Source organism: Eutrigla gurnardus (assembly GCF_963514095.1).
Source record: "Eutrigla gurnardus genome assembly, chromosome: 10".
Taxonomy (NCBI): domain Eukaryota; kingdom Metazoa; phylum Chordata; class Actinopteri; order Perciformes; family Triglidae; genus Eutrigla; species Eutrigla gurnardus.
The window spans coordinates 2,521,938-2,547,641 of record NC_139924.1 but is presented as its reverse complement, the minus strand read 5'-3'; the positions used below and the strand labels follow the sequence as shown (position 1 = coordinate 2,547,641).

Sequence of the window (25,704 nt, the reverse complement as noted above, 5' to 3'; positions counted from 1 at the left end):
TGAGTCTGCCTTGTGTATGAAATGTGCTATACAAATAAAGTTGCCTTGCCTTGCCTTGAGAGCTCAGCTCTCAGCAAAGCAAGCTTCATTCATATGGTACATTCCATTTTCTGTCATCATATTATTACTGTAAAACAAAAATAAATACTTTAGGTATTATGTCAACAAACTGGCATGTAAAGGGTTTCGAGCCTGAAGAACGGTTAGGGTTAGTTAGGGTTGATAAACCTATATTTCTTCCCCCTCAACAACTGAAATCATTGCTTAAAATGGATTTGTATAAAAAGATGTCACTGTTGATTTTCATGAAAGGTTCGTGAAAGTGGAAAATAATATGTTTTAAAAAGCCTTTCTAGGAAGGGGACGTAAGAAGTGGGCATTTTAGCACAGGAAATAAAAATGTTTTATCTCAGACTGTGAACAAATCTCCCTAACATTTATTTAGTACACAGAAAGTAATATAATAACATTTTATTACCAATTTATTATAATTAAAGAAACATGTTTTTGGTTTTTTTCAAAATTCCCAAACTGAATCAATATCTGGTTGTTATGATCAGGACTGATGTTTGAAGAGGAAAATAACAAAATATAATTCTTCTTTCCTGTTTGAGCCAGACATTTTCAGAGCAACCTGTTTGAAGGCCTCAAGGAAGTTCACTGACAGAGTTGTAACTATCGTGACAAACATTGCATTTTTGCAGTCATAATTATGTTGGATTTGAAGTTTGAAGAAAAATAGTTTCTTTTCTTTCGTTGTTCGGGCTCCAACAACACAACATTTTAAGAAGAAAAGAAACCATCTTTCAACAAAAGACATTATCTCACTGTCTGAAGCAGGACAACGTAAGATAAGTGTCAAAATGGGATTGTGAAAATAAGATACAGTTACTATAAAGGATCACTTTTTTCTGTATCCAAAAGAAACCACTATCCCATAATGAGCTGGTGTTGAATATGTCTTTTTTCTCAGCAGGCATCTCGAATGTGAAAGAAGGAAAAACACAGACGACTCTGTTCTATTCATGCAGATATTGTAATTGACTTGTATTGTATTGACTCATATTGTAATACTATTTTTACAGATAAACAATACCTTTCAGGTGGGTCATTATTTTTCATTTAAAACTGCTAAATAATATTGTTGAATAATGTCGACTAACACTCACACAATTTTAATGACTACTACTTTTGATTAGTTGATTTAAGCAAATAGAACAAAGGAACAAAGGAAATCTTACTCAACTGAGACCAAAGATTGATTATTCATAGTGGACTAAGAGGGGGCAGCCCAGCAGAAAGTACTTTTTCTTCTGTAGAATTTGAAAAGTGCAATAAATGGTATGTGGTTGTTATGAGACAGAGTTGACTCAAACTAAAATCCCTGAAAAGATGACTAAAGCTGCAGAAGATGACTAAAATCAGCATCTCTACTGTTACTGACTTGACTACTCCCAGGATTGGGATGAATGCTTACTGGCCTGATGCTGCCATATATATATACCATATTGTAGCGCCACCTGCTGCTGTGATGCTGCTCAACATTGACCGTGTTCTGGTCTACGTGGAGCTGATGGAGATGGATGCATGTAAACGTTGCTGTTACCATGGACTACTACTGTTAATACTACCAGTGTTAATATTACTACTGTTAACACTACTACTGTTAATACTACTAGTGTTAATATTACTACTGTTAATACTACTACTGTTAATACTATTAGAGTTAATATTACTACTGTTAACACTACTACTGTTAATACTAGTATTAACACTACTACTGTTAATACTACTACTGTTAATACTACTACTATTAACACTACTGCTGTTAATACTACTACTATTAATATCACTACTACTGTTAACACTAGCCTACTACTGTTAATACTACTACTGTTAATATCACTACTACTGTTAAGACTAGCTTACTACTGTTAATACTATTACTATTAATATCACTACTACTGTTAACACTAGCCTACTACTGTTAATACAACTACTGTTAATATCACTACTACTGTCAACACTAGCCTACTACTGTTAATACTACTACTGTTAACACTAGCCTACTACGGCTTATACTGCTACAACTGTTAATATTACTACTACTGTTGATACTACTACTACTGCTTATACTGCTACAACTGTTAATATTACTACTACTGTTGATACTACTACTACTACGTATACAACTACGACTGTTAATAATACTAATGGAGTGGAGCCTGCGAGCTAGTTCAGGCAGACAACACGAGCTGCAGTGTCATAATCATGTGACATGCCTTATACTCCAATCTTCTTCCTTCACTTCCTTCCTATTTGGCGGTCTTTTACCCCTTCCGGCTGGGGGGGTTTAAGATATTTACTCATCATCAGTTCCCATCACCTCTATGTAATCATATATGGGGAATAATGAAGCCGGAGCCTAGATGCAAAACACTCACTGCATTAAATCTGCTAAAATAAATATTTTCCAGACGGAACCAAAGATCTTGGCCTGCTTGAGATTTCTGCCCAAAAGTCTGTTAAGGCAGTTTTTTCTTCCCACTATGTGGCGCTGTAACGCTTGCTCCTGGGTGATGTTGGGAAAAGTAGTGACTTCATGAGCTGTTCTAGTCTTGCTCTTGTGTAAACTGTCCTGAGATAACGTTGTTATGACACTTAAAATAAAATGTATTATTATAATAATAATAATAATAATAGTAATAATAATAATAATAATAATAATAATAATAATGTATGAAAAAGGTTAATTAGACATAATAAATAGGCCGAGAGGCTGGTCCACCTTGTTTACAGGGAGCTGGTTGGTATGAGACGGAGAGGCTGGAGTCTGTTGTAAATACTCAGTTGTAAATTCTGTTGGAATATGGACAATATTATACAGTTTACACAAATAAAGACATGCATAGGCTCACACCTCAGTCACAAATCACAAATTCAAATATTCCTTCACTCAAGAAATTACACTCAAACATGTATAAAAAGGTTTAAATGCATTTCATAGCACAATGCATTTGGTGTCTGCATTTAAATGCAATATGAACAAAAGGCTTGACATGGCCTATATGGATATGTAATATATGAGGAAATGCAAAAGTTGTATTCAAAGTACGCCTAGTCTACATGTCAAATAGTCTGCCAGTTATTCTCAGGAACTTGTGCACTGTGTAACTTTATGCACACACAGGCACTATACACACTAGTGCCAAGTGTTTATTATTATTTTATTACATATGTTTAATGTAGTATATGGAGGTGTTGGCTGAGTTTGAGTCAGAACCCTCAGCAAGCACTAGTCAGCCGCTGGGCTGGTCGCATTACACAATGACGATTACATGCCTGACATGTGGCCCATTCTATTCCACTGAAAGCTAGTAAAGCTCAGGAGATTGTATCATCACTCTCCTTAGAAATTAGAACTTGTGCCATACAGACACATTTCAGGAACCATAAAAAGTGTAGTGGACAGACCTCTGTTGAGTTTGCACAGTGTATTCTCTTTGACAAATTGTGTGATGCTTATGATGTCATTAATCGTTTTCAATCCCTTCGACAGTTGATGTTCCTGGAAGATTTTATGAGTCCAGAGAAAATGGTGATGTTAAAAAGTGACTTCATTGTCTAAAGCAGCTGTCTTGGCTAATGAGTTAGTTTTAACTGATATACGGGTGTTTATCATGCCCTGCGACACCTGAGCCTGGCCACGCTCCTATTGAAAAGGCCAAGGGATCCTAAGCACCACCTCATAGGATTCGTAAATTCCCACCGGCTGACACTGTGTCATCCCTTTCCCATGCAGAGGTTGTATACCCGCCAGCCTCTAGGGATGAGTTCATTTTTGCACAACAAGGTGATATCACAATGTCAAAATGTTGCTTCTCTGTTCTTAGCCAAGAAGAATATAAAAAGTAAACAATGTCATATGTTCTTGATAATGGCTTGTTGATGCATTGCATAGCAATATGGAGGGTGCAGACTGGACAACAACATACCTGGTTGTAGTGCCTACTGCATATCGTTCCCCTGGGCTGTCCTTAGCTCATGACCAGCCTTTATGTTCCAGCCTACTATGTTCCCAGAAGTCATCCCATTATGGAAAATCAAATCATCACCAAAGCTCCGTTGAAGTTCTTTTCACTGTTCAAACTGATCAAGGCACTCATTTTTTTTTTTACATTTTGGACTTTAGAAAGTCCGAAGTACTTAAAACATTAGGTAACAGTCATGAAACCTCTAGCAGGAGGAAAGCCATGAACCTTAAACACTGCCATGATTCACAGAAGGATTGGGATGATGGACGTCCACTTTTGTTGTTTGCTGCCTGTGAGGCTGTGTGGAGTCTCTAGGATGCAGTCCTTTAAAATGTCCTTAAAGAGCATGTGTTCATCCCCGAGACTACAGTCCAGAATATCCTAAAGTATGTGGCCAAGCACAGACAGCGTCTCCAAAGGGCCTGCTCTTTGGCCAGGGATGCCCTGACCTCTTCCCAGGTGAAAATGAAGAAACACTATGACCAGAAAGCTGTCACCCACGTGCTCCAGTCAGCTGATAAGAATTTAATTATTGCACTTATACCTGGTTCTGCACTCCTTATGTTATAGAGAAGAAACTCAGTGAAACCAACTATACCATCCAAACTCCTGACAGCAGGCAAAAAAACGAGAGAATGTCATGTCAACATGATGACGTCATACCACTCCATAGAGGAAAATGGGTCAACCAAAATCCACAATGCTGTCTCACCGGTGGCTTCCATTTCAGCAGTGTGCTCCCAAGATGAGGATTAGTTTGGTGACACGTAATTCTAAACCACGGGGGGCTAGGTTAAGTAATTCAGAGGTATTGTCATATTTGCCCCATTATTTGTCTCATCTCCCTGATGATAATGTGAGATGAAGTTGAGAAACTGATACAGGATTTCCCATGTCAGTTTCAATGGCATTCCCTCACAGACTTCTGTCATAACTCCCTTTACATCTTATTGATGATTGCATTGATGAGATTGGTCCTGCAATGTCAGTAAACTTGACATAAAAGGGTAATGATCAATTGCTCTAACCCCACATGCTTCTGAAAATGTCAGTCTTTGTCACAAATTCCACCTAGTCCTAGGTTGTTGGTTATCTGGGTTTGTTTACAATATAGATGTCACTAAGTCTCCTGTCATTTCAGCTCCAGCCACTCCCTCTTGCCATGCAATCAGCCCGCCCATCTCCTCAGCTGCAGCCCATTCCATCGTTATTCCCTCAGTATTTATTTAGGTCATGTCCCTTTATTCCCTGCCAGATTGTCTTGTGTAATGTGTATGCAAATGTTTTTATGTTATATGTTTTCAAAACATGTTCACAGGTATGTCTTGGGAATGAGACCCTGGGACTCAATGAGATTATCTGTATAAATAAAGCTAACTGTCACATATGCATTTCTCACAATAGTTTATTCGTTTTTTAATAGTTAACCCACTATGGGACACAGATATCATTTTTGCCTCTGATATATGACTGGTTGATTTCAGTTTCTGTGAGTGTGCGTGAGAAACACCTTCAGCCTGAGGTGACATTCTCAGCATAACTTGTATGCACAGACAATTACAGTAATTGTGTTTGCTCACTTTTACCATGCTGCTTTGATGTTTGGTAATGCTCTTGAATGCTTGAGATCTTTAAAGTCTGTTTGTGACAGGATACAACTCCCCCTGAATAACACACACAGAGGGCAAAAACATCAGTTTCTTCCTGGAGAACTACTCTGTGTTAAATCAAATCAGTTTGGTTCAACAATATTGTGTAGCTGGTGGGCACCGAGACATCTCAGCTCATGGTTTCTTGGCTGAAGGGCACCAAGGTGTTTCAGCTCATGGTTTTCTTCAAATGCAGACCTGTAATGATACATTATATCAGGGAACATATAGACATATAGACATTATAAACATTTTTATAATGTAATGCATTTATTCAGAATTGTGTAGGTTTCTTAGTTACTCAGTGCCACTAATACTTTTACTTTGCTTTGCCACACTAGCACAAATTTCCCATCACTTTTGGGAAGAAGCCTACGACGTTGAGGTTGGACTGTACCACTAAACAGAGAGAAATGTCTGAGGCCCCTCAGGCTTCACTAGAATGTGGTTGCTATAATCACATGGTCCAACTATTACTTTTGTCCCCTGAGGGCTCGGCAGGATCCTGGTCTCAACATGTGGACCAGCTTGGCATCTAGTAGGGAGCTGCACTAGGACACAATAACATGATTCCATCCTATTTTTAAAGGCTGATATAGTTTAGAGCAGGAGAATATTTTGAGAGAGAATATCCAAAAGTAGGAGTTGATAGAATACCTTGTTAGAATATATTCTTTTTATATATTTATATTAGATTTCGATACAATGGGTGATGCCCTGTGATTTATGACTGGCCAAGTGTCATGGAGCCATTTTTTCAACTGTGTCATTTACTTGAGTAAATATTGATTCATCAATCATGGCGGAAAACCACGACCACTATCCCAGATACCAAACACCATCCTCTCTGGGTTCATAACATCATCCTGAGGTGATGTTTCTTTCTTTTCTTTTCCATTTAAATAACAGAGTTAACTGTTGCCACCAAGGTTCTCACAGCTCAATGAATTCAGGGAAACACGTTGCCAGCTCATAAGTACAGTCATTTTTTGTGCACACAAACAAAATTAAGTCAGGGCCCAATGACCATGCTTAATAATGTCAAATGTAATGAAACCACAGTTCCATGGTCTCTTTTCCACCGCGTGTGTTCTGTGATCTCTGCTCATCACCTACTATGGACTATATGAAGCCTCCGTTAATTCCCCAGATCACAGCTGATGCTGCTACTGTTAGCCGCTTCCATACACCTCGCCATTCCGTGCTCACTCCCACATCCCCCACCGGCCAACTTAGGCCGCCTTCCAGCAGAACCAACTGCTGAGAGGAAGTTGACTACAAGAATCGGCCTATGGACTACCTTGAACTTGAAAGGCTGATACCACCAGATACCAGAAACCACCGGGGGGTGATTCGAGTGTTGCATCCTTTGTGTGGTGAAGCCACTGGAGGGGAGCGTGGTCCAGACGGAGGGTGTAAAGTAATCTTGGTAGCTCAAATCTTTGCTAGCGGGGTAACAAGACTGCGGCCTGACAATCAGCAGGTAGCCCCGCCCCCTAAAGCATCCCCTGATTTTTGGTCTGTTGGACTCTAAGTGGACCATAAAGTACTAAATGAACATCGTGCTGGATTGAAGAAGACCTGAAACTAGAGATTGAGACCATCAACTCATGTTTACAATGTTTAATGAGATAATACATAGAGAAGTAGGGTCATTTTCTCATAGACTTCTATACAATCAGAGAGGAGTCGCCCCCTGGTGGCTAGCAAAGAGAATGCAGATTGAAGGCACTTCTGTGTGACTTCAAGGGAGCCCCAGAAATAGCGCACATGTCTGAGGAGACTTATCTACCAGACTGGAATATGTAGTTTGTGTTTCTGCTCTTTTGTTTCTTGTATGTGTATGTTATACTGTGAAAACGAAATAAATAAATAAAAAGTATCTCTCCATAGTTCCAACTATTTCCTCAACATCTCTGTAGGCTATGGGCGTAGTCCGTACATGTCCCTCGGGCATCAGGCGTGTCTGTCCTCCTCGTCGGTACAACCAGTGTCATGTTGCCAGATATGATGCATGCTGAGCCAACCTGGAAAAACAGGTGGTGCGACCCGCTGAGGTTAGTTCAGCTCAGTCGTGAAGCTGCGCGGTTAGACGGTCCGCTCACGTCCCGGGATTCACGTCAGCGTTTCGTTCACTAGTTTACTCGATGGGGACTCGGTGCAAACGAAAGGAGCCGAACGGAAGAAGCGATGAAGACACGGGGGCTCCGCTCTATGCAGCAGGGGAAACGGCGGCGGGCTTGGCCGAGCAACACGCACCTGTTCCCGTTGAGAGTAAACAGGATGTGGGCGGTCGTCGGAGAGGTAGGACATCTTGTTCTGCAGCCCCTGTAGCGGTTCAGCGGTGACATTAGCGGGGCTACACGGGGTTTTAGGGGGCTGGAAGTCTGCAGGCTCCCAAGCCTCGTAGACCACCAGTCCCCCTAGAACCCTGCACCAGCTAGCTGGACTGTAGAACAGCACCATGAGGCTACTTTGTCACACTTTGTAGTGTGTAATATGCAGGGGTTTAAAACAACACGGTCCTAGTTTAATTCTATATTTATAACACCAATGCATTCATATTAATGTTAAAATACTTACAGTAGCCTACACTACAGTTCAGCACCCCAAAATCAGTCAGGTTCACCTCATCAACTAGTAATTGTGAATAGTACGTGAAATAATCAACTGAAAAGTAAATACCTTCAATATAACTTTGAACGTGGTGATAAAGTTGCTTAATGGAGATACTGAAATACCTTAAAATTCTCCACAAGTACTTGATTTTGTTTTCTTGTGCAACAAGTGAGAACGGTTGCTTTGAGCAGACAGGTGGAGCTGTTTCAAGCCAGTTTGAGCTTTTTTTAATTCATATTAAAGGTCCCATATTATGAAAAACAGGTTTTCTCTGGTCTACTCTCTACACCTATAAACTGGTCCTCCCTGAGCCAACTCCCAGGATGAGGAAAACAAGCGACTCCTGCATGGTCTCTGCAGCGCCCCCACTGGTACAACGGCACTCCTACAGGCTGTTCACATTCAGCTCCCGAAGTAATGAAGGGAGTCATTTGCATAGGCCGAACTCCTCTGATGATAGGAGATATCCGAGAGGGGGGCGTTCATCACCAAGGTGAAGTTTGGTGTGTCCTGTGGTGACACAGCAGGGAGATAGCGGTGTTTCACGATGTCGTCGCTCAGAGCTAGACACGCAGATTGCTCCGTTGTTGGTTGTACAAATCAACATAAGTGCTTATATTCTGTCCCAGCTACAGAAGAACAGAAGAGACAGTAAATGGTCCCCATTTATTTAGCGCTTTTATCCAAAGCGCTTTACAGTAATGACTGACATTCCCCCATTCATACACACATTCACACACCGACGGCGGAGTCAACCATGCAGGGCGACAGCCAGCTCGTCAGGATCAATTAGGGTGAGGCGTCTTGCTCAGGGACGCCAGACACTGGGCCGGGGATCAAACCAGCAATCTTGCGGTCAGTGTTGGGAGTAACGCGTTACAAAAGTAATGCATTACGTTTTGCTGTAACGCGGTAATGTAAGGCATTACAAAAAAAAAACTGGTAATATTTTACTCGGTACAAATCTCAGTAACTTGCGTTACAATGCATTTTAAACCCAAAATCAATTGACTCTACAGTCGCGATCGCGAGATGGGCATACGCTCCACTTTTGGAAAAGTGTGAAAGCCGGTCCGTGTAACTCTTACACTATGTTAATTAAGCGCTGTTGTTAGCAGGCTCCATGAGCTGGACATCGACTCACGGAGCGGGTCAGAGCGCAGCCGACCCGGCACACCGAGGATCAACAGTTGAGGGGGGCGGCGAAAAGGCGGAGGCTCCGATTCTCCCCGTCGGTTTTGAACCGCTTTTATGTCTGCGTCATAACGCTTTTGGTGCGAGTTTAAAACAGTAGGTTTATTTCAAAACGCGAGCGTCAGACGCTGTCAGAGCGTTAATGAACAGTGTTTTAGAGCTCCCCTAAATGTCTCAGGTAGGCTTTCAGGTAATTTCGCAGCATAACACAGCGCCTTCAAGGTCATTAAAAAAACGAACGGCAAATCTGGAATGAAAAATGGCCCTGTTATTTCATCCCCGAATCCCATTCATGAACACAATATCTAATATCAGTTAACGAGTCGTTTTCCGTTTCTCGTTTTCCGTTTTTAAAACGAATAACGGTATACAAGTCATTTTCTGTTTTTCGTTCTTTTATTTTGAAGCGAAAAACATCACATCCTGCTGTGTAATGAGCTGCAATGAACACAAGAAGATCTATTGAGAACAAAAAATCCATATTTCCTTTTATTTTGGCGAAAAGTAATGCAAAAGTAATGTAAAAGTAGTGTAATGCCTTACAATTCAAAGACAGTAATATTGTAATGTAACTAATTACTTTGAAATGACAGTAACAAGTAATAAATAATGCATTACGCTTTTGAAGTAACTTGCCCAACACTGCTTGCGGTTACCAGCCAACCCGCTATACCTCCTGAGCTAATGCCCCCCAGACGGTGGTTGCGTTTCTTTTTTTAATGGCAATGAGCCGTAGGGCTGAACGATTTTAGGAAAAGGTCTAATTGCGATTTTTCTGGCAGATATTGCGATTTCGATTTGATTCACGATTTCCTTCAAATCAAGCTTCAGTGCAATATTCACAATGTACAGTAATGCAAGGATGAAAACTAAAGTTAAAAATTGCTTCCAAATGTATTTATTAACAAGAAACATGCATGTTCATCCTTTAAAGTCCTTGCCCAATGGCAGTTATTACAAATGAACTAAAAGAGCCACCTTTGACTGTCTTAACTTTAAAAAAAATTTGCAAAAATCCTTAACTGTAATCATTTAATTGTAAATTAAATACAGAAACTGTTATTGAAATAAAATGACCCTTCTAAAAAATATGTCAGACATTAAAATAGGTGGGTCATTCATTTATGGCTTACCACTTTTTCTTTACACTCCGCGTATAGCTGTGGGACGGCAACCTGTTAGAAGTCGGTGCGGGAGGGAATCGTATATCTGTCCAGCGACTTTAGCGTGACAGGTTTTTCACAGTACCCGTTTCTGGTGCACGTCTGCAGCCTCAAACCCGAAATACTCCCAAATGACGGACGTGCTGTTTTTTTTGGCGATTAAATCCCCTAACTCCGCTTCTGGTCCAGTTGAAGTAATTTTGGACTAATTACAAATACGGAGCAGGTTAATACTGATTGGTTAGCGTGACCTGTTCACGAGTAGTATGCTGCTTCTGATTGGTGAGCTTGGCAGGATGGTCGGGAGACGGCATGCATGTGTAAAATAGTTGACAACAGATCCTGGGTGAGTCAGGAGCGCTGCAAAAACTGCAGCTTTGGCGATCATATGATCACGTTGTCTGAAATCGCAATTTCGGTCAGAAAACGATAAATCGTTCAGCCCTAATGTGCAAGCTACGGTCCGTGTTAGCTTGTATGTGTGTGCTAACCACTTCACATCGGACTGCTTCAGTGACGAGGATCAGTACAAAGCTCGCTTTGCCTCGACACTGACCCTCGTAAAAGGATCTCTCCCAACCATACTGGACCAGCAACTTCACCTGAGACACACAGGCGAGCCATAGCAATACATCCACCGTAAACATTGGCGCATGCTACCGCTAGCATAAGCGGCATCCTCTCCGTGACAGAAGCAGCCTGTTCTCAGCAGAGCTTATTTGAGCATTCAGGACCATGTATGGGTTTGGGGCAATGCATGTTATATACAGTGTTGTTGGACCTCTGAGATGAAAATCAGTATAATAGGGGACCTTTAAACTTTGTTTACAATTCAAATAGAGAAAAAAGCGTTCATGGACGACAGGTTCCATCTTAAAGTGTCCTGCCATAAAGGTTCATGGTGTGTCGTTTCCTCAGCAGCTGCCAGATGCTCCATTTACGGCGGTGACAAAGTCTACCTTGGGGTCCGGGTCAAAATGCCAGTTAGGGATCTTCTGAAAAATATCCGCACAGCCCAAGGCTGGGAAGATAAGGATTTTCAGGTAAGTTTTTGTTTGTTTGTTCCCCCCAAGTGGACTTCGCTCCATGACACAACATAATAGTTGATATGGGTTAAGATATTCATCACGATTCATCATGACGAACATGTAGACACAGTCACCTGGGCTAATATCTAACTTTCATCTTACACAAACTAATGGAGATAAGGAGATGAATACTTTCTGAATAGCATTTCTGTCTGCTAAACATATGCTCAAATATGAGGACACTTCTCCTGATGGTTACTATAGTAACAATCTAAAGGAAATTTGAGTCTTAAACTTTCACTAAAATGTCTGATTGTACAGAGAGGTCACATGGTTGATGACTTGTGGTATTCAATGATCTGATTTATTTATCAAACTATTTTATTTCTTCATATCATTTTTTGCTTTTTTGCTTAGTACTTACAAACACCACTACTGAGGGTGCACTACAGCTGTCATGACTTAAACAATTTGAAGTTGTAATATACGAGGAGGACAGATTCAAATGCTTAACAATGAATTCTGAGCAAATATAAATATATTATTATAAATATAAATGCTAAATCACATTTACTCCCTCCTGTGTTTGACTTTTTAAACATGACAGTCATTTAACACAGACAAACATTCTCCCTGAAGGAGAACTAAGATTCTTGTCTGTGGATTCATTTGATGTAACCAGAGTTTGACATGCATTGTTTGATTCCTGCCTAAATATGATGAGGTGTAGGTGTAAAAACTCCACTGACCCCTGACCACCTTCTTTCTGTTAGACGTCACATCTATACTTAAGCCTGGAAGCAGGGGACTTTGATGTTTGTGGATGAAAAATGGTCTAATAGACAACTCACACTGATTCAACTGTTGTTGTTTTTCCTTTTCCATCAAATGAAAATGTGTGAATGCAGGAGATGTACAGCAAAACGGCAACAGGTCAGTAAAACCCAGATCTTTAAGATGGCCTGGTGTAGGTGTGGTTCCATGTCGATTTCTGTTCTTCCTTTAGTAGTTGATGAGCATCAGGTCAGTATGACCTGATCCGTACGACCGGATCAGTACGACCGGATCAATACACCCGGATTAGTATTACCCGATTAGTACGACCCGATCCGTACGACTGGATCAATACACCCGATCAGTACACCCGGATCAGTATGCCCGGATCAGTACGCCCGGATCAATATAACCAGATCAGTGTGTCCGGATCAGTACGCCCAGATCAATAAAACCAGATCAGGTGTGTCCGGATCAGGACGACCGGATCAATACACCCGATTAGTATGACCGGATCAATACACCCAGATCAGTACGACCGTATCAGTACGCCCGGATCAGTAGTACACCCGGATCAATATAACCAGATCAGTGTGTCCGGATCAGTACGCCCGGATCAATATAACCAGATCAGTGTGTCCGGATCAGTATGCCCGGATCAATATAACCAGATCAGTGTGTCCGGATCAGTATGCCCGGATCAATACAACCAGATCAGTATTCCCGGATCAGTACGCCCGGATCAGTACATCCCGATCAGTACGCTCAGATCAGTACATCCTGCTAGATGGATACAGCACATCTCTCATGGGAAGGAAGCAAGCTCTCACTAATTAGCTGTTAAATTTAGTTTAAGGGCATTTTAACAATATTTTAATACATTTTAACTTTTATTAAATTAACATTTTTTTAATCCAAATTACTCTGCAACATCAACCCGTGCCTGATGACACTTGTAAAATGCCAAACGCCATATTACACCTAGACATTCCATACAACGCGCAATAAAATACCAGATCTTCCCGTTCATCGTTACAATTATGAAAAAGCACATTTCTACATTCAGTATACCTTAAGTAGCTTGGCTGAAATGATGGCCGAAACCCAAAACCTTCTATCTGAAAAATTCACTTTTTTGAGAAAACAAAAAAAAATTGTTTTTTCTTGCAGAATGCTATTTGTTAAGGATACCCAAAGCATTATACACTGTTTTTGGAGTATTTTACAATGCGAGAATAATACAGCTTAGGTATTGTTAACCTTCCTTCTTCTCATCATCCAAAGTGAAGTCCGCCAATCAGAAAATCCTGCAGATAGGAGGTTTTGCTTATCGGCCATCGAAATGTAGCTACTATGCTAATTTTAGCTCCACATGTTTTTAGGTAGAAACATACAGGGGTCTAATTATCATGGTTTGTTTATTACAGTTTGTTGACTACTTTTGATTGTTATTTTGGGTTTTTTTTTACTCAGGTTTATTTACTTATTATTTGTTATTTTTTGTTATTTGTTTATTTTAAATTCTGAATCAATTTACAGTTTGGATACTAAAATATCTCAATACGTTTATATTTTTTGGTCAAATTAAATGAATATGCAAGGAGTAATTAAAGGTCATTTTGATAACATTTTTATTAAAACAAATAATTTTAAAAAATTATGCATCCACAGAGCTTTTAGAAAGGTGCAGAATCAAAGTATCACTTCTAGTGAAAACATTTTTTTTTATTGTGAATTAATCATTTGAAAAAAATGTTGACGTTGGTATAACGTGGTATCTCTGCGTAGTCAGGGGTCAAGAGTCTTTGGGGTTGCCAGTTAGTGTGGAAAAAAGGGAAAAATGGCTGAGTTTGACTGTAAGCAGGCGCCATTTTGAAACACCACCACACAAAGTAACCCAAATGTATGGCCACATGTTGCCAAATGAATTCATACCACAAAAGATTCATCACTTGTTTGAGTGTCACTCGACCATGGAAAAACAGGTGGTGCAAAGAACTGGCAACCCATTGAAGGCGCATGTGCTTCGAGCAACAGTGTTGTGACGTGAATGCAATGGAAGGGGGGAATGCGAGATCGAGTGGCTGGATGTTAGCAATGTTGTAAATAGCACCTTTAAAAAGAAAATCTAATGATAGAGAATTCACTAAAAATAAAAAATAAAATATACGTATGACAGGGGATATGAATAATGGAGAAGGGATGGTATTAAATACATGTATTCTTCTTCCCACTCCTTTTTGGACATGTAAAAAGAAATGTTATTCATATACACTCACCGGCCACTTTATTAGGTACACCTTGCTAGTACCAGGTTGGACCCCCTTTTGCCTTCAGAACTGCCTTAATCCTTCGTGGCATAGATTCAACAAGGTACTGGAAACATTCCTCAGAGAGTTTGGTCCATATTGACATGATAGCATCACGCAGTTGCTGCAGATTTGTCGGCTGCACATCCATGATGCAAATCTCCCATTCCACCACATCCCAGAGGTGCTCTATTGGATTGAGATCTGGTGACTGTGGAGGCCATTTGAGTACAGGGAACTCATTGTCATGTTCAAGAAACCAGTCTGAGATGATTTGCGCTTTATGACATGGCGCGTTATCCTGCTGGAAGTAGCCATCAGAAGATGGGTACACTGTGGTCATAAAGGGATGGACATGGTCAGCAACAATACTCAGGTAGGCTGTGGCATTGACACGATGCTCAATTGGTACTAATGGGCCCAAAGTGTGCCAAGAAAATATCCCCCACACCATTACACCACCACCAGCAGCCTGAACCGTTGATACAAGGCAGGATGGATCCATGCTTTCATGTTGTTGACGCCAAATTCTGACCCTACCATCCGAATGTGGCAGCAGAAATTGAGACTCATCAGACCAGGCAACGTTTTTCCAATCTTCTATTGTCCAATTTTGGTGAGTCTGTGTGAATTGTAGCCTCAGTTTCCTATTCTTAGCTGACAGGAGTGGCACCCGGTGTGGTCTTCTGCTGCTCTAGCCCATCCGCCTCAAGGTTCGACGTGTTGTGCGTTCAGAGATGCTCTTCTGCATACCTCGGTTGTAACGAGTGGTTATTTGAGTTACTGTTGCCTTTCTATCAGCTCGAACCAGCCTGAGCATTCTCCTCTGACCTCTGGCATCAACAAGGCATTTGCGCCCACAGAACTGCCGCTCACTGGATATTTTCTCTTTTTCGGACCATTCTCTGTAAACCCTAGAGATGGTTGTGCGTGAAAATCCCAGTAGATCAGCAGTTTCTGAAATACTCAGACCAGCCCGTCTGGCACCAAAAACCATGCCACGTTCAAAGTCACTTAAATCACCCTTCTTCCCCATTCTGATGCTCGGTTTGAACTGCAGCAGATCGTCTTGACCATGTCTACATGCCTAAATGCATTGAGTTGCTGCCATGTGATTGGCTGATTAGAAATTTGCGTTAACGAGCAGTTGGACAGGTGTACCTAATAAAGTGTAGGCTTTCTAGTCTACATGTTACACAATACAAATCTAAAATCTTAAAAATAATCTATATTCTAGATACAGAATGAACAAAAATCGACAAGACACCAGCCATGCTATCTCAACTCTTCCCCCCCACTACACACTCTCAGCCTTAAACTGGACATTTTCTTCCACAGGAAACAAACAACGAGTCAAAACACGCACAGGACGGCGAAGCACCAAGGTGAGTGTTGAAAAAAGCACAGAGCCCAGGTCGACATGAAAGGCAGGCATATGGAACGCTGTAAATCATGTCAATTTTGAGGAGCTGTTAAAATAACTGCATACCTCGGCTGTCTTTGTCTTTCAGAGAAGTCTCTCCACAAAAAGCCTGGAGGAGCTGGCAATTATCGTTGAGGTGCTGGAGGAGGATCTCAGGACTGGCAACACCTGCCACTCCCCTCCCCAGTCTTTGTCGTCCTCCAACCCTCCAGTGTCTCCTGACAGATCTCCTACTGGCAAGTCATGGGGGACCCGATCTACATTTATGCAGTATAACCTTAATAAAAAATGTTAACAGTTGTGTCTTCCCTTTAAGGTTCAGGCTACAACAGTGATGAGAGTGATGAGATGATCCCCAGCCCCGAATCCTACATGACCTGCCCTGCAGAGTACCAGCAGACCCTGTCCCCTCCAGGCTTCACGCACACCAGTCTCCAAACTTGCGGCATCGGAAACGTTGGGAGAGCTGGTGGAAGAGGGTGGGAGTGGGCTTATCCCCAGAACCCCAACTGGACCCTGAACAACTCTGCTTTCTTCTGGGCACAGCTTCACAAAGAGGAGAGCCAGCTCAGGGACGTCTCTGAGGCCGCCCTGCTGGCCATCGATGGACACGGCAGGACGTAAGTTTGATGCCATTGTAAACATACTTAGTATTCATACCCCTTGAACTAGAGATGTTCCGATATCATTTTTCCCTCCCAATACCGATTCCAATACTCTTGCTGTGCTGTGGGTATCGGCCGATACAAGTACCGATACAGATACCAGTGTGTTTAAAAAAAAAAGAAAAAGATCAGGGGTTGGTCATCCAGGACAATAAACTCCAAAATGTTGTCGTTTATCTTTGTTGCTTTTTGGCTGTCTTGGGGAATTTATCTCATCGCTGGAAGGCCGTTTCCAGACTTTGCTGCTGCAGTACGTCCTTCTTTTTCCCCTTAGCTTTGGTAAATTTGTCGTGCTCTTTAGCGTGACTCGTCTTCAAATGTTTGATTAAGTTGCTGGTGTTGAAATTTGCAACACTCGTGCCAGCCCTCAAAATTGAGTCTTTGCATATGTTGCATGTCGCCATCTTACTGGTGGGAACATCCACTGTGAAGTACTGCCAAACCGCCCACATGATCCGCGAACATTAGCTCCTTTTAACAGGTGTCGGGTGATCAATTCTTCTTCACCCCTCCCAGCACAGCGCAACTGTTTTTAAGAGTGGCAAAGAAGAACTGTGTCAAAGCTAACCGAGTGAACCAGTAAATAAATTCTTATTTCTAATAAATTACGTGGTATCAGATCTAGGGGTGGGAAAAAAAATCGATATTGCAATATATTGTTGTGCTCTCTGTCGCAATAAATAAATCGATACACTGACGGCAAATATCGATATTTTGGGTCTACGGGTTTTTTTAGACTCCCGTCGGTGCGTCTAAGAGTTTACGGTTCTCCGGAGCGGATCCGCGGGGGCCGCCCGCTGCCCGGTCTGAGCTCCAAGCAGGTTTCACACAGCTGGGTTTGATTGCCTATTTACGGGCAGGATTCCGAGCGGCACGCTAGAGTTTAGAGGCTTAAGGACTCTGGCATCGGGTACCCCGAGGCGGAGGAGGAGGGTCCGCCGACGTGACCCGCCGGCTCCCCGCCGGCGCTGCCCTCGTTTCCCCCGCTAGAGCAGCACCGGTTCAAAAATGAGCGTAATGCGCGAATGACGCGAATGAAGCGAATGACGCGAATGAAGCGAATAGTCCAAAATGATCAAGTGCAGAGCTGCAAACTTGTCGCTTTTCGGCGACAATCGCCGTTTTCTTGGTCAATTTGGTCATTCACGTGGATCGTGTAGAACCGGAGAGTTTTCTTTTGGGGGGGGGGGGGGGGGGGGTCCAGAATTGCGAACAATTATTGGATCATTGTTATTGTTGTGTTTTCTGTGCAGTTATGTCATTTGTGTAGTTTATTTTTTATTTTTGTGTATGTTAATCCAGAGCTAAAATCCCGCAAGTAATATTCATTTGAGAACCGTTCGAGGTTCAGCAGCCCAATGGTGTAGTTCCTCTTTAAGAGATGGGTGAATGTGGGTCCATGTGACCAGTGTTTACTCCGTGAAAAGGAAGCGCAAGAGTAGTTTCTTTGTACTGACTTTCAACCCGGTATGCAGCCACTTGGTAAACTCTCTTAAGTTCTTGTTTTCTTGTGTGCTTTCATGTTGTACGCTTCATGTTGTCTGCTAACGCTATGCTGTATCGTCGCTCTGTGTTTTGTCCGCTCCCCTGTATTGTACGTTAAAGCAAACGCGATAACGTTATGCTCCGGTAGATCCAAGCAGTTAAGTTACTGACAATAGAAGTTAAAAGTTAATGAAATGGTGAAGCTGTGGCACATAAAGATAATATTTGGATTTATAACGTTGTTGTTCCATCCGTGTTTATCCATACTTGTTTATTTAGTTTTGATAAGTGAATCACAGGGACCGGCACTTGACGTGAGGGCTGCACTTCCTGGTTTGCCGCGGGGCATCATGGGAGCTGTAGTTTTTGTTCACAGAGAAAGGTTGAATGCACTTTTGCATGGTTTTTCGTTATTGAACAATAATAATTGACATTTCTCTGGGCCAATCGGAATCTCAGCACTTGCTTCAGAATCTTTCTTATAATTGACATTTCTCTGAGCCAATCGGAATCTTGAAGCACACAGCGCCAACTGAGCTCGCCATTGGATGAGACGGTCGCCTGGCTACCGCGCAAATCCCTCAATGACAATGATTTTTGAGAAAGTATGCTGAGTTTTGTTAAGTCACGCTCAGACTAGTGTCATTTGCATAGTACCATTAAAAAAATCCCCCCGTGACACTGTCACCTTTTTTCCTCTGAGGAGTTTGCAGGTCTGCAAGTGGCGCGATACACGAGTCTCACGCGATTGTATTCGCGTCTATCGCGTCCGGTGTGAACGCCGCATAAGCGTGGCCGTGTGCTGGCCGGTGCTGTTGTGAGCTTCAAGCGCTTTTCACACAGCATTGAGGGCATGAAGACCCACTTTTCGGCCGGGCTCGATTGCCTATTTACGGGCAGGATTCCGGGCGGCGCGTGTTTACCGACCGCATGTGTGGATCCGCGGAGCCGTGTGCTGCCCGGTGTTGCTGTGAGCTCCAAGCGGTTTTCACCCAGCTCTGAGGGCATGAGGCCCGACTTCCCAGGTACTGGATGGGTGAACATAACTCTGCACATAATTGGTTGCATACTGAAATGTGCCCAATATTTCATTTAATTCTGATGTTATTCTTATCTTGTTTAGCTATTGTTAAACTAAAACGGGCCCAAGTTTACATAAAACAAGTTGCTACTGACTTTTCAGTATCAGAAAGCACTGTCCTGGTTTACATAAGACATGTTATTAATGTTCATGCACTTTAATGTGTCCAGCTTGACAGTGTTTATTCATTTGTACAGTTTTGGAAGTTTACGAAGTTTTGGAATTTATTTTTATGCAAATTTTTTCTTTTTCAGTAACATATCGTGATATATTGTTGATTAAATTTCTTGCGATATATCGAATATCGCAGATATCGTGTATCGTGATATTATCGTTATCGTGGGCCAAATATCGTCACAGTATCGAATCGTGAGTTACCCGTATCGTCCCACCCCTAATCAGATCGGTGCCTGGACTCCAGTACTCACCGATACCGATGCCAGCATTATCGGCAGTATCGGAGGCATTTCAGATACTGGTATCGGAATCGGAACAACTCTACCTTGAACTTTTCCACATTTTCTCACGTTACAACCACAAATGTATTTTATTGGGATTTTATGTGATAGACCAACACAAAGTGGTGCATAATTTTGAAGTGAAAATGATACATGATTTTCTAATTGTCATTGTAGACTGACACGTTTGCCCATTGTTCTTCGCAAAATAGCTCAAGCTCAGTCAGATTGGATGGTGTCTGTTAACAGCAAATTTCAAGTCTTGCCAGAGTTTCTCTGTTGGATTTAGGTCTGGACTTGTGTCAGTCTCTAGATGTGCACAGCTGGTAGAGACATACCACAAAACTTATATATGTTTCTAAAAAGTACTGACTCAGGGAGGCTAGTTTTGCATATCACACTTTTCTAATTTGTAAAAACAATTTGAAAACCATATCATCATTTTCCTTCCACTCCACAATTACGTGCCACTTTGTGTTGGTGTATCACATAAAACCCCAATAAAATACATTTGCATTTGGGCTTGTAACATGACAAAATGTGGAAAAGTTCAAGGGGTATGAATACTTTTACAAGCTACTGTATGTGTGGAAATCATGCCATACATCCACATGCTGAAGGGGAACTTTTTACACTTTAAATGTCCTCAAATGGTGTCACTTGAGTCTGCGTCAGGTGGGGTCGAAGCCTACAGGTTTGAAAATGAAAGCTGCTGCATTTTTGATACTTGTGTTTCAATGCTTGTCGTAGGTACAACAAGGTTATGTGTGCGATGCGAAAACAAACGTCCTGTCTTAAGTAACGCTGGCCCCGCCCTAGAGGAGAACAGAGTGCTGCAGGGTACGTTATAGGCCACGTTAGCATTGCTGTGGTTGTTTCAACAAAAAGCCAATGGATGTTGAGTTACTGCAGTAAGCTCTCTGGCAAACACACGTTTGTGATCCTAGCGTGTTTGCATTCACACAATTATCATGCTGAACAAATCGCCATAAGTAAAAAGCTAGCAGCAAATATACGTAATGTACTAGATTATGGTTTAGTCATGATGATATTTGTCTTTCTCCTTTAGTTTGCACACACCTTTTTTTAAGACACATAAAAGCTGGGAAGTGATATTAATTCATATTTAACTGACTTTGAGGCGAGGGAGTCATAAAAAATGCTTACTCTTTCCTGCAGTATTTTTTGGATCCGATTCACCCGTCCGACACCCATGAGGCTGAACAGATTATTGGTCTCTTCATCTTAATGTTACTGACTGGTCGTAAACATTAAACATGTTTTTATATTCATAGTCGTATTTACGACTTGAATTCCTGTGTCATGAAAGAAACTGCGATTGAATATTGAGCAGAAACCTGCGATAGCCAATGAGTGAGAACTTTTTTCTCCCAAGCAGGATCAATGTCTGTATTGCTTCAGGCAAAATTCCTGTTAAAAATCAAGCCCAAACTGAGCCTGAGCACGGTTCCCTCTTACATCATCACGTCAGAATAGCACATTGCTTTGCGTAGTATCCAAGAAGCGCCGCCTCGGACTCATCAGGAGAACATGACTGCAACTTAACTGACAAGTCGCTGTGTATGAGAGCAGAGCGGGAGGGGTTGGATAGAGCAGCATGTCTGAGGCATGTTCAAGCCATACAGAATGCATCTGTGTCTTGCAGAAGTCATCAACAGTATTTTCAGTCAGAAATCGGCTTGATAATGGAGTTTACAACGTGCTTAAAAAAAAAGGAAACTGATAAGTCATACAGGTGTACTATCCCTGAGCACTATGATGTGGTCCAAAAAGAATGTGGTGACACCGTTTCAGTGGGTCAAGATTCATTTTGGAAACTAAAAAGACGGCTGCCACTGCAAAACATATGTAGCAGAAACAGTACCAGGGAAACGTGTTTCAGCACCATTGGTTCTAATCCCGAGTCCAACTCTTGTCCCCTCTATCTCAGGTCTCAGGTCTCTGTAAAGATGTGGACAGTCACTGATGTCCCATTGTTGGATTAGCCAGAAGTCTTATTTCATCCATCTTATTTGCCTGCGACCAACATTAGCCAGAAGCAGGCTGGGTAGTGGGATAGCTTTAGCCTAGCTGGGTTAGCTTAGCTCGCGGGCAGTCGACTTGCTTCGCTGTTGGTGGTCTGCCATGGGCGTGATCGTCTGAAGGTACACTCCCCAGGAGTGAATCCATTCCCTACAATTCCTTTTCCGATGACGATGAGTGTTTTCTGCCGTATGCCGTAAGTGCATCATTCATGGTAGCTACCGGCCATATCATGCACATATGCTGCAGTTGTCACACTTTTGGAATTTGGCTCATTGTAATAGTATTGCGAGGGATGGTGGATCCCTTCTGTTCAGGTCCAGCCCACACCACCTGATCCACATCACAAGCGGTCTCATCCATGGTTCTCCTCCGGCTCAACTCATCTAATTTCCCTCTTGCTCTCACTGTCTCCATTTTTGCAAAGTTCACACTAAAGAGATGAGGTCGCATTTCAAATATTGGTCACTTAGCTTTTCAACAAACCCTCCATTATTTACAGTTTTTATATATTCTGGACATTATTCAATGTTTTCAAAGGCAGCGATCTGCATTTGGTTTCAGCTCGTCAACAGGGAGCGTTCACAATCACAAGTTCTTCAGAACTTGCCTTCTCTAGTTATAAGAACTGTTATGGCATTATTAAGTACTCATAGCAGTATCCAAATGTATTTGGGGGAATCCCTAATTGTGGTCCTGTTGGTTTAGCCTTTCAAACCTTCAGGCCTCTTGCAGTAGTAACCACTAGTAACCCAGTTTCAGACCTGTTATACTCTTTTACTGCCTTTTGATTTCCTCATTGAAGACCAATTATTCTGTGTAAATATGTCTTATATATATGATTTGTTCTTGTGCTTCCAGAGCGCTCCATAAAGTGGCGTGTGTTGGGAAGAGGGCGATGGGTTACGCCATCGCCAAAAGGATGGCTGCGCTCAGCAGCCTGGACCTCAAAGACTCTGATGGAATGGTACAGTACCTTCCTCTCCTCTTCCTCCTTTCTTCTCCTCCTCACTCTCCACTCCTGTCTTCCTCTCCTCTTCCTCCCTTCTTCTCCTCCTCACTCTCCACTCCTGTCTTCCTCTCCTCTTCCTCCCTTCTTCTCCTCCTCACTCACTCTCCACTCCTGTCTTCTTCTCCTCTAAACTCCTCCTCCTCACTCTCCACTCCTGTCTTCCTCTCCTCTTCCTCCCTTCTTCTCCTCCTCACTCACTCCCCACTCCTGTCTTCCTCTCCTCTTCCTCCCTTTTTCTTAACCTTAATTTGTTCTATATTTGTTATAGTTTTTAATCCATAAATATTTTGAGGGGAGGGGGAGCAAAAGGGGGGGCGCAGCCTTCGACAGGAGGGTCTTGGGTCTTTGACAGCAGGGTTTGACAGCAAAGGCTGCAGCCTTTGCTGTCAAAGGCTGCAGCCCGGAGGTGCAGCTCCTGGCTGCGCTGCGTTCTTAGCGCTCCTTCTTAGCCCGACCCTTCTTAAGAGCCTTCTTAAGTCCTTAAGAACGATCGAATCTGGGAAATGCGGCCAATGGCGTTAACCCAGGTGAGCCAGCAATATCGAGTATAGATGCACGCTTCCTTCTGCGCACAGATACGGTGCAGTGTAGTTCAATCGGACAAGAGTGATGATGTTCACAACATTTTAGAAGCAAGTTATCATGTGATGTCGGCACTGGCCAATGCTCAGTTTAATGTTGATGGCCCTCTGTTCACAGACGGCCCTCCTCCATGCAGCAAAGCACAACCACCACCTGATGGTGGCAGATCTGATCCATTTGGGAGCCAACGTCAATGAGATGAACAACTCTGGAAAGACCTGCCTCCACCTCAGTGCTGAGAAAGGCTACGTCAGAGTGCTGGAGGTTAGTAACCTCATTTCCTCTCCACTGAGCAAAATGTGTGAGGGATTGTTTGTCATGTGATGTTTCAGACATGACTGAAAAATGCATCATTGTGTTCCAGGATTTAAATAATAATAATAATAATAATAATAATAATAATAATAATAATAATAATAATAGTGAGAATAATCAAACTGCAGCTGTTTAGCTGTATAAAGCCAGGCAAGTTCAACATGCTACTTCAATAAAGCAATAGTTAGCTAGCCCAAAAGCTGGCGGATAGATATAGTAGTAGTGTAAAAACTGGAGTAGATTGTGTTGGGTGGATTGGTCAGGACTGGGATTTCAGTACTGTGAGAATTAGGGGTGGGACGATACAGGTAACTCACGATTCGATACTGTGACGATATTTGGCCCACGATAACGATAATATCACGATACACGATATCTGCGATATTCGATATATTGCAAGAAATTTCATCAACGATATATCACGATATGTGACTGAAAAAGAAAAAATATGCATAAAAAATAAATTCCAAAACTTCGTACAATGTACAAATGAATAAACACTGTCCAGCTGGACACATTAAAGTGCATGAACATTAATAACATGTCTTATGTAAACCAGGACAGTGCTTTCTGATACTGAAAAGTCAGTAGCAACTTGTTTTATGTAAACTTGGGCCCGTTTTAGTTTAACAATAGCTAAACAAGATAAGAATAACATCAGAATTAAATGAAATATTGGGCACATTTCAGTATGCAACCAATTATGCGCAGAGTTATGTTCACCCATCCAGTACCTGGGAAGTCGGGCCTCATGCCCTCAGAGCTGGGTGAAAACCGCTTGGAGCTCACAGCAACACCGGGCAGCACACGGCTCCGCGGATCCACACATGCGGACCCTCCGGCGGACGGTAAACACGCGCCGCCCGGAATCCTGCCCGTAAATAGGCAATCAAGCCCGACCGAAAAGTGGGTCTTCATGCCTTCAATGCTGTGTGAAAAGCGCTTGAAGCTCACAACAGCACCGGCCAGCACACGGCCACGCTTATGCGGCGTTCACACCGGACGTGATAGACGCGAATACAATCGCGTGAGACTCGTGTATCGCGCCGCTTGATCATTTTGGACTATTCGCTTCATTCGCTTCATTCGCTTCATTCGCGTCATTCGCGCATGATGCTCATTTTTGAACCGGTGCTGCTCTAGCGGGGGAAACGAGGGCAGCGCCGGCGGGGAGCCAGCGGGTCACGTCGGCGGACCCTCCTCCTCCGCCTCGGGATACCCGATGCCAGAGTCCGTGAGCCTCTAAACTCTAGCGTGCCGCTCGGAATCCTGCCCGTAAATAGGCAATCAAACCCAGCTGTGTGAAACCCGCTTGGAGCTCAGACCGACCCCCGGGCAGCGGGCGGCCCCCGCGGATCCGCTCCGGAGAACCGTAAACTCTTAGACGCACCGATGGGAGTCTAAAAAAACCCGTAGACCCAAAATATCGATATTTGCCGTCAGTGTATCGATTTATTTATTGCGACAGAGAGCACAACAATATATTGCAATATCGATTTTTTTTCCCACCCCTAGTGAGAATCCAATTTTTATGATTATTTGTAATAATGATAAAGTAAAATTATTAATATTATTAACATCATTATTATAATTATTTTTTTGTTGAATAACAATTAATAATATGTATAATATATAATAATAATGACAATTAAATACGTTATAATGATCATTATATTATAATTTTTAGTCGCAGTTTGTTTAGGTTTAGGCAAAAAAATGGCCTGGTTCGGTTGAGGAAAATCTCCCTACCGTAGGCTCCATATACAGACACAGGATGTAATGTGTGCCCAGGTCGGTTGCATTTAGCTCTGTTGGCTACGGACACCGTAGTGCTTGTTTTTGCCATGTTATTCAGGCAGTCACTCAGTGG

General features: G+C 42.3%; 1 protein-coding gene across 1 annotated transcript in view; it reads left to right on the top strand.

The window, feature by feature from the left end:
• Window positions 1–7,717: 7,717 nt before the first annotated feature.
• Window positions 7,718–25,704, top strand: part of LOC311020439 (uncharacterized protein) — a gene marked incomplete at its 3' end in the record, with an annotated part of 32,076 nt that continues 14,089 nt past the window's right edge. Inside the window, exons 1-8 of the mRNA XM_084020462.1 lie at window positions 7,718–7,987; window positions 11,581–11,702; window positions 12,596–12,620; window positions 16,109–16,155; window positions 16,282–16,429; window positions 16,510–16,813; window positions 22,787–22,892; window positions 23,637–23,783. Of these exons, the coding sequence (XP_083876588.1) occupies window positions 7,831–7,987; window positions 11,581–11,702; window positions 12,596–12,620; window positions 16,109–16,155; window positions 16,282–16,429; window positions 16,510–16,813; window positions 22,787–22,892; window positions 23,637–23,783 (1,056 nt within the window). The 5' untranslated portion in view covers window positions 7,718–7,830. The remainder of the gene's footprint in view (window positions 7,988–11,580; window positions 11,703–12,595; window positions 12,621–16,108; window positions 16,156–16,281; window positions 16,430–16,509; window positions 16,814–22,786; window positions 22,893–23,636; window positions 23,784–25,704) is intronic.